Source organism: Bos indicus, chromosome 3, assembly GCF_029378745.1.
Source record: "Bos indicus isolate NIAB-ARS_2022 breed Sahiwal x Tharparkar chromosome 3, NIAB-ARS_B.indTharparkar_mat_pri_1.0, whole genome shotgun sequence".
Taxonomy (NCBI): Eukaryota; Metazoa; Chordata; class Mammalia; order Artiodactyla; family Bovidae; genus Bos; species Bos indicus.
Window position 1 is genome coordinate 103642202 of NC_091762.1, and position 14452 is coordinate 103656653.

The 14452-nt window shown below is 47.0% G+C and overlaps 2 protein-coding genes across 3 annotated transcripts in view; both read right to left on the minus strand.

Moving 5' to 3' along the window:
* Positions 1–505: 505 nt before the first annotated feature.
* Positions 506–7240, minus strand: ZNF691 (zinc finger protein 691). Of its 2 annotated transcripts, none has more exons than XM_019957690.2 (2): positions 7115–7240; positions 506–3248 (listed from the first exon to the last, which is right to left on the minus strand). In XM_019957690.2, the coding sequence occupies exon 2, from the start codon at positions 3237–3239 to the stop codon at positions 2391–2393; it is 849 nt and encodes a 282-aa protein (XP_019813249.2). In that variant the 5' UTR covers positions 3240–3248; positions 7115–7240; the 3' UTR covers positions 506–2390. The 2 variants fall into 2 exon arrangements, with proteins under 2 accessions (XP_019813249.2, XP_019813248.2); XM_019957689.2 differs by having other exon boundaries at positions 506–3348; positions 7115–7176.
* A 2393-nt stretch (positions 7241–9633) lies between these two features.
* The window catches only part of ERMAP (erythroblast membrane associated protein (Scianna blood group)), a 34902-nt gene continuing 30083 nt past the window's right edge, over positions 9634–14452 (minus strand). Inside the window, exons 6-10 of the mRNA XM_070786718.1 lie at positions 14015–14035; positions 13233–13253; positions 13111–13137; positions 12958–12984; positions 9634–11381 (exon numbers count right to left, since the gene is read on the minus strand). Of these exons, the coding sequence (XP_070642819.1) occupies positions 10657–11381; positions 12958–12984; positions 13111–13137; positions 13233–13253; positions 14015–14035 (821 nt within the window). The 3' untranslated portion in view covers positions 9634–10656. The remainder of the gene's footprint in view (positions 11382–12957; positions 12985–13110; positions 13138–13232; positions 13254–14014; positions 14036–14452) is intronic.

A 14452-nucleotide genomic window follows, 5' to 3' on the forward strand; every position in this document is an offset into this window, starting at 1 on the left:
CAGTATTCCTAGTAACTAGGAGGAAGAGAGAGGAAGAGTGGGGAGGGAGGAAAGAAGGGGAAGGGAAAGGGAGGAGGAAAAAGGAATGAAGAAAAGGAAGTTAGCAAAAAAAGAAATCAGAGTGAATAAATGGACTAATCAGAACTCAATAGCCTGGACCAAGACCAAAAACATAGCCTATGCAATTGTTAGAAAAGGGTAAATGAAACGGGCCAGCAAGCTCAAAGCAGGTCCTAGGTCTTACTGGCAAGACTCCAAGTCACAGCAGTTGTCACTAAGGCTCTGGGTCTGGAAGGTTAATGTTACCAAGCTCCCCAGACTGAAAGACCACCAGCAGACCTAGCTTGGTAATGAGCAAAAACGAAGAGCTGGCCTAACTGGAATCCCAGCTCAGCCATTAAGTCAGGTCATTTAACCCCTCAGAATTTCCTTATCTTCAAAATGGGGATATTGCTACTTTGCAGATTAGTCATGCAAATCAGAAATAACTGGCACTCAGTAGGTGTTAGATGGCAACTTCTTAAGTTTTATTTTTGGCCACGCGGCATGTGAGATTTTGGCTCCCCAGCCAGGATCAAACCCACAGCCCCTGCAGTGGAAGCAGTCTTAAGCCACTGTACAGCCAGGAAGTCCCTGGCAACTTCTATTATTAGGGAGCAAGATATACATACAAGTTGGGTGACTATATGTTTAAAATACTTTGTATGAAGATTTTCAAGGAGCGGGAAAATGTATATGAAATAAAAGTCCTTTGTAAACTGAAAAGGACCCTACAAATATCAGGGAATTGTTTGGAAGTCATGTTTTATGGTTAGAAAAAATAAAGGCACATCCCTTCCTGGGTGGGTGGCAGGATCCCTTTGCAGTAGGTCAGGTCATCAGCTGTGCCAGTCATTCTGCCAGCTGGTGACAGATGAGGGCCTCTCACCCTGGAAGAACAGAACCCCAGAGTGGCCAGAGGCGGGGTTGGGGGAGGGTGGTCTTTTCTATTTGTTGGAGGAAATCTGGGTGAACTCTACAAACTTTAATGCAGAAAACACTGAAAACTTGCCACATGGAGACAGGCCTTCAGAAGGGCAGGAAGCCAGGCCTGACCTCTACCAAGCTATCCCAACCTTAGGAACTAAACTGCTGCTAAGGGCAAAGACTCTCTCTAGGTTCATCTTGTCCCACCCCTCAGCCCCTATTCCAAGTTCCTGTCATATTTCCTAGGCACAGAATAGTGTCAATCAATTATCAATCTAAAGCTGAAAAGGTTCTCATGCTTGGCACTGACGTCCCAGAGCAAAGGGTCCAGGACTGTCTCAAGAGGCCACGCGCCAGCTCCCACTTCCAGGAAATCACCTGGTCCCAGGCCAGCTCCCTAAGTGGCTCCTCCTTCAGAAGCCAACAAGGTGAATGTAGTCAAAGAGCCTCAGCTCAGAAACAAGGGAGACCCAGGTCTGAACCCTGGCTCTATCAACATACCCATGTGACTTCACAGCAAGCGATTTCACCTTTCCTCACTTGTCTCCTCCACATACTCCCTTGCAGGCTGCTGCAAAACTAAGTAAAGAATGGGAATGTGACCTGTAGCATTGAGGGCACACAGTAGATGCTCAATTAGTATTACTTCCCTCTCTCTCCCCTTCCTCCTCACAGACCTCAGTCGGCTGCTTCCTTTTGCTTTTCAGAGCAGTCACCTGTTCTTTCTTGAAATTCAGCTCCCTTCCAGACTGGGGGCCGTGTGACCATCTCTCCACCTCTTTGATGCCCCCAAATAAGTACACAGGTCCTTTTCATTAAAGGGTTTTACTGCTAATCCTGGAGAAACAGATGCACCCTGGGCTGGGGGTGACAAGTCACAAACATGAGGGAATGTGAAGGTCCCTGGATCAAGGTTCCTTGAGGGTTTCCCTTTCATTCCTAAAGTAGGACCTGAGACCTCTTCTCCAGGCCTGGGAAGCCACTTCCTCCCTGTCCAGCTGAGGCACAGTGGGTGGAATTAGTGGACCCCTGCAGTGCGCCCTAAGCTCAAGCAGTCCATACACAATACAGAGACCGTCCAGACAGCGATGCTTATCTCACAGGCACTTCCTTAAAGGCCAGGAGAAGGTCACCCTAATGATATAAGCAAGTACTAAACCTACCCTATTTCTCTTTCACCCCAAGGAGATGAAACTAAGATGGAGTCCTCTGACTATCTACCACAAGAAACTGGCCTGGAAAAATGTAAAGATTTTTACTCAGAGTCCCTTCTCTGACTTCCTGGAGATCCTGGCTTCAGAGGCAGCAGAAAACCCGTCTCCAAAGTGGGAGAAGGGCTTGAGGTCAATGGAGCAGCAGCGGATCCTAAAGGTCTTTCTACGTAGGCTGGGGCCCCTTGCTCTGTCCGCGCTCCCTCGGCCTCTTCAGCTGGACTCTCTCCCGGCCTGCTCTCCCCGGTGTGTTTTCTGGTGGCGGATGAGATTGGAGCTGCGGGAGAAATGCTTCCCGCACGCGGTGCACCGGTAGGGCTTCTCGCCCCTGTGGGTCCGCTGGTGCGCCCCGAAGTTGGAGATGTCGCTGAAGGTCCGCCCGCACTCGGTGCACTCGTAGGGCCGCTCGCCCGTGTGGGTGCGGTGGTGCACGCCGAAGCTGGAGCTGTTGCTGAAGCTCTTCCCGCACTCGCAGCAGATGTAGGGCGCGGGCTCCAGGTGGGTCCGGTAGTGCACCGCCAGCGCCGAGCTCTGGCCGAAGCTCTTGCCACAGAGGTCGCAGCGGAAGGGCCGCCGGCCCAGGTGGTCCTGCTGGTGCGTGGTGAGGTCCGCGTGCCGCCGGAAGCTCTGCTCGCAGTTGGGGCACTTGTAGTGCTTCTCCTCCAGGTGGATGCGCTCGTGCCGGATCCGGTTGGAGCTTCTGGAGAAGCTCTTACCGCACTCGGAACACTGGTAAGGCTTCTCGCCCGTGTGGATGCGCTGGTGCGTCCTCAGGTTGGAGGTGTTGTTGAAGGTTTTGCCACACTGGACACATACAAAGGGCTTCTCATCCACCTCGGGCCTCCGATGAGCAGAGAGGTCCTCCGGCTCTGCAGCAGAGACAGCGACTTCCTGCGTGGGCTCTTCTAGACTGGGCCCTTGTGGCGTCTCCGACGGGTTTGCTTGCCCAGGCTCTTTTTCCCCATCCGGTACCTTGGAGTCATCCACTCTCCAGGGCTTATTACCCCGTTCCCCTTCCTCGGGTAGGTGCTGTTCTGGGCTCTGCTCCTTCTCACTGCCCATCTCTGAACCCTGAGAATGAACACAAATGGCCAACACCTTTATTCCATGGGTCAGGCCAGCCCCCAGCGAATCTTCTATCCTGGGTTGATTCTGTCCCGGTACATGATCCCTATAGAAAGAACCATTTCATTCCATTAATTGGAATACTTGGAAGAATGCCTTTACTAACTTCCAAGTGACAAACCTCCACAGATATGTAAAGTTACCCACCACAGCAAAAGGAAGGCCCCCAGCTTTGTCCACCCCCAAAAGATGTTATCTGTGAAATTTGCATAATGCCACTTATCTTACTACCACACTAAACCATAAGTCTAGACTGTAATTCACCTGCAAGTACAGGACCTTCCATTAGGGGGTGAATTTGATTTTTCTGCCTAAGTTAACTGAAATTCCCATTCTGTTTAATCTTATCTGGAAAAATCTTCCTTACAAGTATCCCTCTATCTGCCTGCTTTCAAACTGAAAATAACAGAACCTCTAATTCCTGAGGCTCTCCTACTCACTTACAAGGCCGAGCTCTGAATCCTCTGAAGTGTTCTGCCACCCTTCCCTTCGCCACATCTCACCATAGTCTAACAAATAAAGGGTAACATCTGGGTCCTCCAAGATCCACTGCAGAGCCTGGACTGTGTCTGTTCTGCCTGGGCAGTGCCCACTTCCACTCACACACCCCACAGAACAGTGCCTACACACACAGTCTCACACCACACACACAGTCATACTCACCATACACACACACTCTTACAACACACGTGCATATCATGCAATCACACCTACACAGCCACACACGTACCAATCACACACACCATACACAGCCCTCCCATACAAAGAACCATATACATGGCTACACCACCACACACCATACACACACGCAGCTACACACTCACACCACACAGTCTCACAGGCACACACTGCCCCCTCTGCCCCACTGCCCCCCACACAGTCCCCAGCACGGGGCCTATTTGTGCATATGTCAGTAGATGCTCGCTAAGCCACTCAGACTCCTTTAGAGTTCCTACAGACACGGACGGCAAGTGAGGGAGAGAAATACTGACAAGAGGAGAGTGGTATTTCCTCGGAACCTTGAGGAAATAATGGCATTTCAAAAGGCAGAATGGACTGGTGGAAATACCGCAGAGTGACATGAACAAGGGGATGTGGGAGGCAAGCCCGGGCTATGACGGGACACTGACAACAGGGAATGAAAGATTGGTAATTCTGCATCCTTTGTGGAAAACAACAACAAACAATAATGGAAGGGACACCAACTACATTTAGGGCTGGATCTCAATGGTGACATATACTGTCTTTACAACTCTGCAAATTACTCAACCACTCTGAGCCTCAACTCCTGTATCACTGAAACTGTGAGACCAACTGACACAGCAGGACTGTTAGAGGAAATGCCTATCATATGCTCAGTGTGAAGTGTGGCATGTACTAGTCATTCAGTACATGACAGCTGCGATTAACTGCTGAAGACACTATATGCTAGCCCTGTAAAGAAGGCAAGAATGAAAAAGATTCCTTATATGATCTTGTTAAAAATTCAATTAAAAAAATGGTACAGTATATATAATCTAAAATGTGAAATATGGACAGTACATTAAACCTTTAAGGAGTGGGGTGGGGGGATGGTCAGTAAACTTTTTCTGTAAAGGACCAGGGAGTATATATTTAGTAAATATTTGGGGTCATAGGATCTCTGTTGCAACTACTCAACTCTGCCATTGTATCATAAAAGCAGGCGTAGAAAATCCGTAAATGCTTGGGTGTGGCTGTATCCTAACAAAACTTTATTTCAAACAAAAGAAAGCAAACTATAATCTACCAATCTCTGTTAAGAGTGTTTCTTTTTTCAATAATCTAGGTAAGTAATGTTTAAAAAAAAAAAAAAAAAAAACCAGAAACTATTCCTTGATACTTAGTCACTATCTTCTGACCATCCCTTTAAAAAATTACAACCCCTCCAAAACTAAAAGTTAAAAATAAAAATTATAACCCCTTCCCCCACACTCAGTTCCCCCTTGCCCCATAGCATTTCTCACCTTCTAATGATCTGTTCTTTGTGTCTATTATTTAGTATAAGCCTCCCCTTGCAAAACATAAGTCCCATTAGGGCCAGGTTCTTTGCCTTATTCATTAATGTAAACCAAACTCCTAGAGCAGTGGCAGTCATACACAATAGATCCTTAATAAATATTTACTGAATAAACTGAGTGAAGACCAGGTCTGTCTCCACAACCCATTTTATGCTTACCTGTGTCTATTCTCACCCACGATTCCTTAGCAATCTCTTAATTCCTGCCCACTTCCTCCTTTATGCACTCACAGAATTTTGTACTGGCTTTTACGGTGTTTTGCAATTATCTGTTTACATGTTTGTTCCCAGTATTAGTTTATTAGCAATTTGTGGGCAGGGACTGGTCATTTTAGTAATGTCTCCAGCACAAGGCCTGGTGCTCAAAATTTTTTAAGTATGAGTGAATGGATATGATCTTAATTTACCTCCTACTCCTTCCCATCCCACCTACGGCTCCAATATCTCTCTCTATGCAATGAGCTACACGGCCTCCACTCATAACCAATCCCACTATACTGAGAATTCACAATATACCAAGCCCTGACTCTTCCCAGAGCTGAATGCTGAGTTGAATAAGAAGATTTAAGACTAGAGTCACCACCCTAAAAGACTTTATGGTACAGTGCAGCGTCATGGGCCACCAACTCCAGAAACTGTCATGTAAGTGTAGAAGGTTAAGTTCCAGGCGAAGCAGGAAACTTGTAATTCGCCCAAGGGCACACACCAAATGAGTGGCAGAACTGGGAGCCATGCCCATTGCTCCAAAGCCAGTGCTTTTAAGCGCTACACCAGTAATAAATACAGTCCCGTGGGAGTTCTGATGACACAAGCATATCTCCCTGAAGAGTTCAGGGATAAGCAGCTTCATGGAAAAGGTAGTCTTTGAGTCAGGACTTGCAGGATGGATGAGCAAGACTGGAACTGACACAGATGGGGAACCCACCATCTACTAAGAAGACAGTGCCAGGTAAAGAAGCATTTCCATATCACATTTCAGAGATTGGGGAGAAAGGGACTCATGGGGTTTGTCTTCCCAGGAGGTTCAGAGGTACAGGGAGGACCACAGGTGGAAGGGACTGAGACGGTGTGCAAAAGGAGCCAGATCTAACAAGTTAGAGCCAAGAAGATGGGGCTTGTGATTAGAGATGCTGAAGGCCAAGAGCCTGGGTTAGATGGAAGGGACAAAGCTGGAAAGTGGTCTGAGGAGCCTTTAGGGTCATGTCAAGACTTGCAGGGAGGAAGGAAAGAGGGGAGCTTGGAAATATCAGGGGAAATGTGTGAAAGAACTGCGAACTGAACGGGGAGGTGGGGGTGGTGGATAAGGAGTCAGAGAGAGAAGAGGACCAAAACAGTCAGAGGGTCCGAGGAGAGACTGGTTAGGGTTGGGAACCCGACTCAAGAAGCTAGGTTGTGTGCAGACGGGCGGAGTCTGAGGTTGGAGCGGTCTACAGGAGCCAAGTTCAGAGCTGCCGGGCGGGCGTGGGGCCGGAGGGGTGAGAGAGAAGGAGAAGCTGACCCCAAAGATATGGTCAGTGGCAGCGGAACTGGGTACTCAAAGGCCAACAGAAGGGCGGGAAGGCAGGGGCTTGGAGCCAGACGCTGGCCATGCAGGCGGGAAGGGGCTCCAGGAGTTGGGACGAGAGGCCACAGGGCCCCGTTTGTTCCCCAGGGGGTCCGAGGAACAAAGCCACAGCCCCAGCTGCCCGGTGAGAGGAAAGGGACTAAGCTGAGAGTTCCCCCGCGAAGCCACTAGCACCTCCCCACGGCAACCTCGGGCCCGACCCCAACCCACCTAGCTCCAGCGTCTCGCGGTCAGGAACAGTACCGCCTCTCTGAGCCGGGGGGCGGAGCCGGAACCGGAACCCGGAAAGGATCCGCCCTACCTCTTCAGGATTGGTTCCTGAGGATTCCCTTTCCTTTCTACTGGCTGCCACAACGCTAGAATCCTGGGAGTGGCCTGCTGGGAGTTGTAGTCCTGTGGAAGATAATAGGCTCGGAGAAGAAATTTGAGAAGTTTAGAATTTAGTGGTGGAGACTGGATTCCCTCTAAAGTCGAGGGCTTCCTGCTGCGCTCCGGCGTTAAAAGCCCAAAGTGTGGGCCACCAGTGTGGTAAGTAGTAGGCTATGTAGCGCTAACCTACATGATCTCCTGCTGCTGCTAAGTCACTTCAATTGTGTCCGACTCTGTGCAACCCCATAGACGGCAGCCCACCAGGCTCCCCCGTCCCTGGGATTCTCCAGGCAAGAGCACTGGAGTGGGTTGCCATTTCCTTCTCCACATGATCTCCTGCTGCTGCTGCTGCAGCTGCTAAGTCGCTTCAGTCGTGTCCGACTCTGTGCGACCCCATAGACGGCAGCCCACCAGGCTCCCCGGTCCCTGGGATTCTCCAGGCAAGAACACTGGAGTGGGTTGCCATTTCCTTCTCCAATGCATGAAAGTGAAAAGTGAAAGGGAAGTTGCTCAGTCGTGTCCGACTCTTAGCGACCCCATGGACTGCAGCCCACCAGGCTCCTCCGTCCATGGGATTTTCCAGGCAAGAGTACTGGAGTGGGGTGCCATTGCCTTCTCCAACATGATCTCCTAGGGGCCATGAATTCAGAATTTCTTCTTCACTCTAAATTTGACACCCTTGGTGGTCCTGTAGACATCCCCCGAATCCAGAATCCCGCGCCCCACTGGAGGTTTTTAAAGTCAAAGGATTTGGGAACTGGAAAGGCGTCTATTTATTATGAAGTATAGGTGATTTACAATAATGTGTTAGTTTCCGGTATATAGCATAGTGATAAGGGGTAGTTGTTGTTTACAGATTATATTCCATGATAGGTTATTTCAAGATATTGTGTGTAATTGCCTGTGCGTTACAGTAAATACATGTTGCTTATCTATTTTATGGATACTAGTTTATATCTGTTAATTCCGTACTCCTAATTTATGCCTCCCCCTGAAAGGGAGTTGAAAGATCAACTAATCCCATACCTACTAATCCAGTACCTTTGTCGGAGAAGCTAAACATTCCCTGGCCAAGGAACCACCTCCAGTTTCCCAAAGTCCCTGCACAGGGATTTTTCTGAGTGCTACTTAGTTAAACTTGACTTTTGTTCATCAATTCAAACACAACAAGACCACTATCCAGGATTAAGACTTTTTTCTTTCAGGTTTAATTTTTTAAAAATCTAATCACTGCAGATGGTGATTGCAGCCATGAAATTAAAAGACGCTTACTCCTTGGAAGGAAAGTTATGACCAACCTAGATAGCATATTCAAAAGCAGAGACATTACTTTGCCAACAAAGGTCCGTCTAGTCAAGGCCATGGTTTTTCCAGTGGTCATGTATGGATGTGAGAGTTGGACTGTGAAGAAAGCTGAGCGCCAAAGAATTGATGCTTTTGAGCTGTGGTGTTGGAAAAGACTCTTGAGAGTCCCTTGGACTGCAAGGAGATCCAACCAGTCCATTCTAAAGGAGATCAGCCCTGGGTGTTCTTTGGAAGAAATGATGCTAAAGCTGAAACTCCAGTACTTTGGCCACCTCATGCAAAGAGTTGACTCATTGGAAAAGACTCTGATGCTGGGAGGGATTGGGGGCAGGAGGAGAAGGGGACAACAGAGGATGAGATGGCTGGATGGCATCACCGACTCAATGGACATGAGTCTGAGTGAACTCCGGGAGTTGGTGATGGACAGGGAGGCCTGGCGTGCTGCAGTTTATGGGGTCGCAAAGAGTCAGACACGACTGAGCGACTGAACTGAACTGAACTGAATCAAATATGTAGACTAAAATTCTACAATCCTCTCACATCTTCAAGGTATTTCAGTGCAAAGAGAAAAAAGAGTATTGTCTTCAGAGACAGATACACTAGGTTTATAAACCCAGTTCTACCACCTTGCATTATTTCCTTCCCTTATAAAATCCCTGGCTGAATTACTGTAAGAATTAAATAAGTTAACATATGTAATACTTCTACCACCACAAATGTCAGTTCTCTTTCCTGTTGGTAAGTTTTCTTGGGTGCAACCAGTGTGAACAATGTGAATCAGTTTTAAGACTGGGATAGTCACAAATTATGGTTGAAACTAAATATGGATGAGTGAAATATAAATTGCCCACATACACTACGACTTTATAAATGGATATAAATGAAATACTGAGAAGGCAGACTCAGAAATAAAACTGTGGCTTTATTTTTAACTGTGGTTAAACTCTCATGGGTGGAATCAAGGCTCTTCAAAAGCAGTCTTGTAATGTGCCTTTTGCTTATCAGCCCAAAGCCTTTCCCCACAACTTCTCATTCCCAATGAAAATAAGAGCATGCCAAATACCAAGCTTTTATTTAAGGACTGTACAAAAGCAAACAAAAAATTCCTCTCTGAATCTCAGAGGGGATTCAAAAGGATCAGTGTAACACAGGGCCTCACTCACAGCTGCTTTTTCAAGGCCACACACAGCTGGGCTACTCTGTATGAAGCCTTGCTTCCTATCTTCCTGATGGTGATCCTTAGGTTTTTCAAAATTAAGGTTACGGCTACCACGTTTAAAGTCCCCATACCTGGCTATCACCAAGTTAGCTTTGAAAACATTCTCTGGTGGCTCAAATGGTAAAGAATCTGCCTGCAATGTGGGTGACCTAGGTTCCATCTCTGGATTGGGAAGATTTCCTGGAGGACGTCATGGCAACCCACTCCAGTATTCTTGCCTGGAGAATCCCCATGGACGGAAGAGTCTGCAGTCTATAGGGTCGCAAAGAGTCGGACACAACTGAGTTACTTAACACACCCATATATTAGTTCTGCTTGTCACCAAAGTATGTTGTAGATAGCATCAAGGAAATAGAAAACAATGACTTTCTTTTTTTAAATCCCTCTGGCCCTCTGCTCTATATTCCAGAAGAAAGAAGAAACAGTACGTGATCCAAAAAAAGTTTGGTTAGAGGCCTGAACTGAGAAAAGGAGAAAAGCAATTCTTGATGTGATAAGTCAGGACTGGGCATCCTAACTTCATAACTACAAGCCTGAGTGCAGGATGAGGCAGGATGAAGGCTTTTAAGAAGCCCCTTGAGTACAGAGTCCCTATATCTCAGTGACACACATTTTACACTGTCACCTAAACCTAATCTGATTGTTCATTTGGTTTTCAAGAATTCTTCCAGGGCAATAGAAACTTCAAGTTCCCAGAAATTCTAAAACTGAGCCCTGGGAGAAAGGTGGTGCAAGAGAAACCATAAAGGGGTTTGGGTTGGGTGAAAGGAGAGGAGATGGTCCAGAATCACTGGGCCAGAAGACTGAAGTCCAGGGCACTGGGCTAGAGAGTCTGAGAATCAGGTGACGAGGCCCATCCCTAAAAAGAAGGAACCTTGAGCCCCTGAAGGGCTGGGCCAAGGTCAGAAGACCAGGACAGGATCATATCTCTGAGTGGGATGAGCTCTGATGCCTGAGCAGGGAGCAAGAAAGGGTCCACTTGCAGGGCCACATCTCCATTAGCCTGGCCTTTTTCTTCTGTGTTGGGGACAGTTGATTCCTCTGGTTTCTGGAGTTCAGAACAGATAATTAGAGGTGCCGTGTTTTTCCCTCCATCATGAAGGCAAGGTTCAAAGAAAGGGCGGAGGGGGCCGGAGAAACTGTGGGTGAAAGTAAAGATGTGGGACTGGTTGGTCACGTTGTAGAAGGAGATGACTCCTGCTTCATAGTCCAGGAAAATCCCCACGCACCTCATGGGCTCTTTCAGGCGGAAGGAGGTCTGCGGGGATGTGAGGGCCTCGTACTCATTCCCGTGATTCTGTCGCAGGAGCCAGTGTCCGTTGGCGGGCGAGGCGGTGACCTTCCCCTTCCTGCTCACTGACTCACTACACACCCCCAGGGCCCATTTGGTCTTGTCTGCCACAGACACCTCCCAGTAGTGACAGCCAGCTATGAAGTACTCGGAGCCCAGGACGCTGACAACGAAGTCAAATCGCTCGGGATTGTCGGGCACGGGCTGCCTTGTGTCTCCAAGCTTCACACACTTGCGGTCCTCAGACAGGATGAGTTTGGGATGCGCTGTATCTGGGTCCAGGGTCACAGTCACTGCAGAGAGTCACAGAGAGATGAGGTTTAGGAAGCTAAGTCTCCAGCGACCTCTGAGTAGCTGTGGAGGGAATAATCATCTCTAGGTCTGCAACCATGGTGCCGTCATCCCCACATGTCCTGGAACTAAAAAAAAATACATTGTCCAGTCTTCTAGATCTACTCGTGGATTAAGTAAAAGAGGGCAAAGTTTTTCATCTGTCTGTGAAGCTGTCTTAATCCTTAAGAAATATTGCCTTTGTCTTTGCTGGTCCAAAGGACTCTCACATATGAAAATAAACAAGTTTTGATGTTAGACCCAGTAGCGTGATAGCATATTGGAGCCCCAGCTATGTCTTACACTAGTTATGTGATACTGGGCTTGTTATTCATCTCTAAACCTTCATCTGTAAAGTGGGAATAATAGCAACACCAATGTTGGAGAGTTGTTGTGCAGATTTGATGAGCTAATGCACTAGATAATGAGTGTGTGATGCTCATTTTCTTAACTAAAATTATTGCTTATAATCATCATCTTAAAATGCTAATGTAGAGAGATAACTTCCTTAAAATTATGGATTAGGAGGGTGACAATGAATCTCCTTCCTTCCCCAAGTCAAAAAACAGGCTCATTTTGGAGAGTTAAATCCACAAAATGCACACTCAGTTAAGCAGTGGGAATGAATCAGACTGGGAGAGTGAAAAGGGTTTGTGAGTTCCCAGAATGTCAATAGAGGTGACCCGGTGTTTTCTCAATGGGCCGACTCATGGATTCTATTGATCCTGCCTAAACAAAAACCTTCTGAATGGAAGGGGGATGAGCATCTTGGAAAACACAGGAAGGGCAGAAGAGCAGTGAAAATAACAGGTCTCATTCAAACAGCAACAAAAAATGTGATCTATGAAAAAAATTGAAGAGATGTGCAAATCTTTTCAAATAAAACTATGAAACCTTTTTGTAGTCTACATTGCTGGGGCTGCTGCCCAACTCACTCTCTTCTCTGAGAAGCACCACTCACCAAGGAAACGGATCTTCAGAGAAAGAAGGATGTGGCAGATGCGCAGAAAGAGACAGGAGCACTGACTAGCTGTCCAGTAGTGGGAAAGGAAGGAGTGCTCAACCTGAAAGCACAGGAGAGACTACAGGAAAAGACGAATAGACTTGACCACAGAAAAATAAAACACTCATGCTTCAAAAGAGGACATTAACATGCGAAAGAAAAACTCAGAAACATACTGTGTGAAAAATACGACCAAGGGTTAATACGGCAAGAAGTCCCCACAAATTGAAAAGTAGCCAGAATAGGACAGGAGCAGACAAGTCACAGAGAGAAAATACAAATAACCAATGAACCTAAGAAAAATCTCAAAAATCATAAAATACCCTTAAGAAGAGTAAACCAAATATTTATCAGTGTTTTTAAAAGAAAGGAGACTTTCTAAATCTAAATTTGATCCTCCCAAAATAAAAGATTGTCAAAATTTGAATTACAGATAAACAGATTAGATTTAAAATTTGTTAAAATTACAGTCTGCCTCCTAAAGGAACAGAGTCATGGGCTCTCAACTGTGGATCCATCTGACTGGTGTACCTTACCAAAGTGCAGCCGGGCCCTTCTCCAGCCTGAAAGACAGAAAAAAAAGGCATTGTTAGAGTGACGGAGAAATAAATGGAGACTTTCTGATACAGGGTGGGGGTGGGGAATGGTGGAAGGATGAGTAGGGGCTGGATGGGGAAAGTGCATCTCACCTGAGTTTGCTGCAGCTCTTTTTAACTCTACAAAAGAAGAAACACAGAGAATGAGTTTTCATTGGAAGCAGAATCAGCAGGAAAGAAGATGTTATGGCAGTTATAAGAGCAGGGTTACTTACTCAGTTCTCTCCGGAGTTTCTCTAGAGAATAAAAACAATTTGACAAATCAGAATGAGGGCTTCTACATGCCTGTGATGCTCCAGTCCCATCCCAACCACACTCCTAGAGCAGATCCTTCCCCCATGACAGTGTTTCAACCGCAATGACTCCCAGCCCGGGTCCCCAGCGATAATGCAGAGGGTCAGCAAGTTCCTATGGGAGCCAAAATGACCTGCAGACTGAACGTACAACGCATCTCACGTAAATGTATACAATGTTGTGGGAGAAAAATAAAATATAGATTCATTTAAAACTGGTATTGAATTTCCATTAGATTTGCTAATGCATATTTTCTCAGTGTGAAATCATATAGATACGTCACGTGTTTGAGGATTTGGGGTAGTTGTTGTTATAACGAGGTTCTCATACATGAAAGGGTAGAGAAGCACTGCTCCGTATATTCACTTGAATGAGGATCCATCTACCTCGGATTCCACCTAACCGAATGTCATGCCTGAGTGATAGCAGTGTCTTCCTGATGACTTCACCTGGAGGAGGTACCTCTCTTCTTGCTAAAACATGTCCTTTTTAGAGACCAGATAACAATTGTGCAGGAAACAGGAGCAGGGAATATTTGAGGAAAAAAAAAAAGAGGCCTTTATGAAGCCAAAAAGTTCCCAACCCATATGCTTTAAGTACCCTTGCCCCCTCTCTTCTGCCCCAGGAGGTGAATCTGGGACTCTCATCCTAAAACAAAGATGTCTGCAGAAGGTTTGGAGCACAGATGAGAAGCAGAACTTACTGAGGGCTTTATGGAGTCGTCCTAGAAAACAGAGAAAGAAGCACAAGTGAGCAGGAGGGCTCATCATGCCACCCCCGCACCGCCCCCTCCCCCCCCCCCCCCCCCCCCCCGCCGGTGGAAAAAATGATGATGATCCCATCAGCCCCCAGTCCAGTCACATCTCCCTAAGGGCAGATGTGGAAATTCACTAGTGCCCGTTCCACTTTCCAGATGACCTGGACTACCATGACTGTGGTTCCTCTTCCCTTCCCTTTGTCTGTCTGGTTTCCTTTCCGCTGTCTGTATGAATTTTTCCATATGTTTTTAACTAGTGTCCATAAGTGTATGCCTTGCTGCTCTTTTATAACTGTTGGGCTTCCCTGGTGGCTCAGATGGTAAAGAATCTGCCTGGAATGCAGGAGACCTGGGTTTGATCCATGGATCAGGAAGATCCCCCGG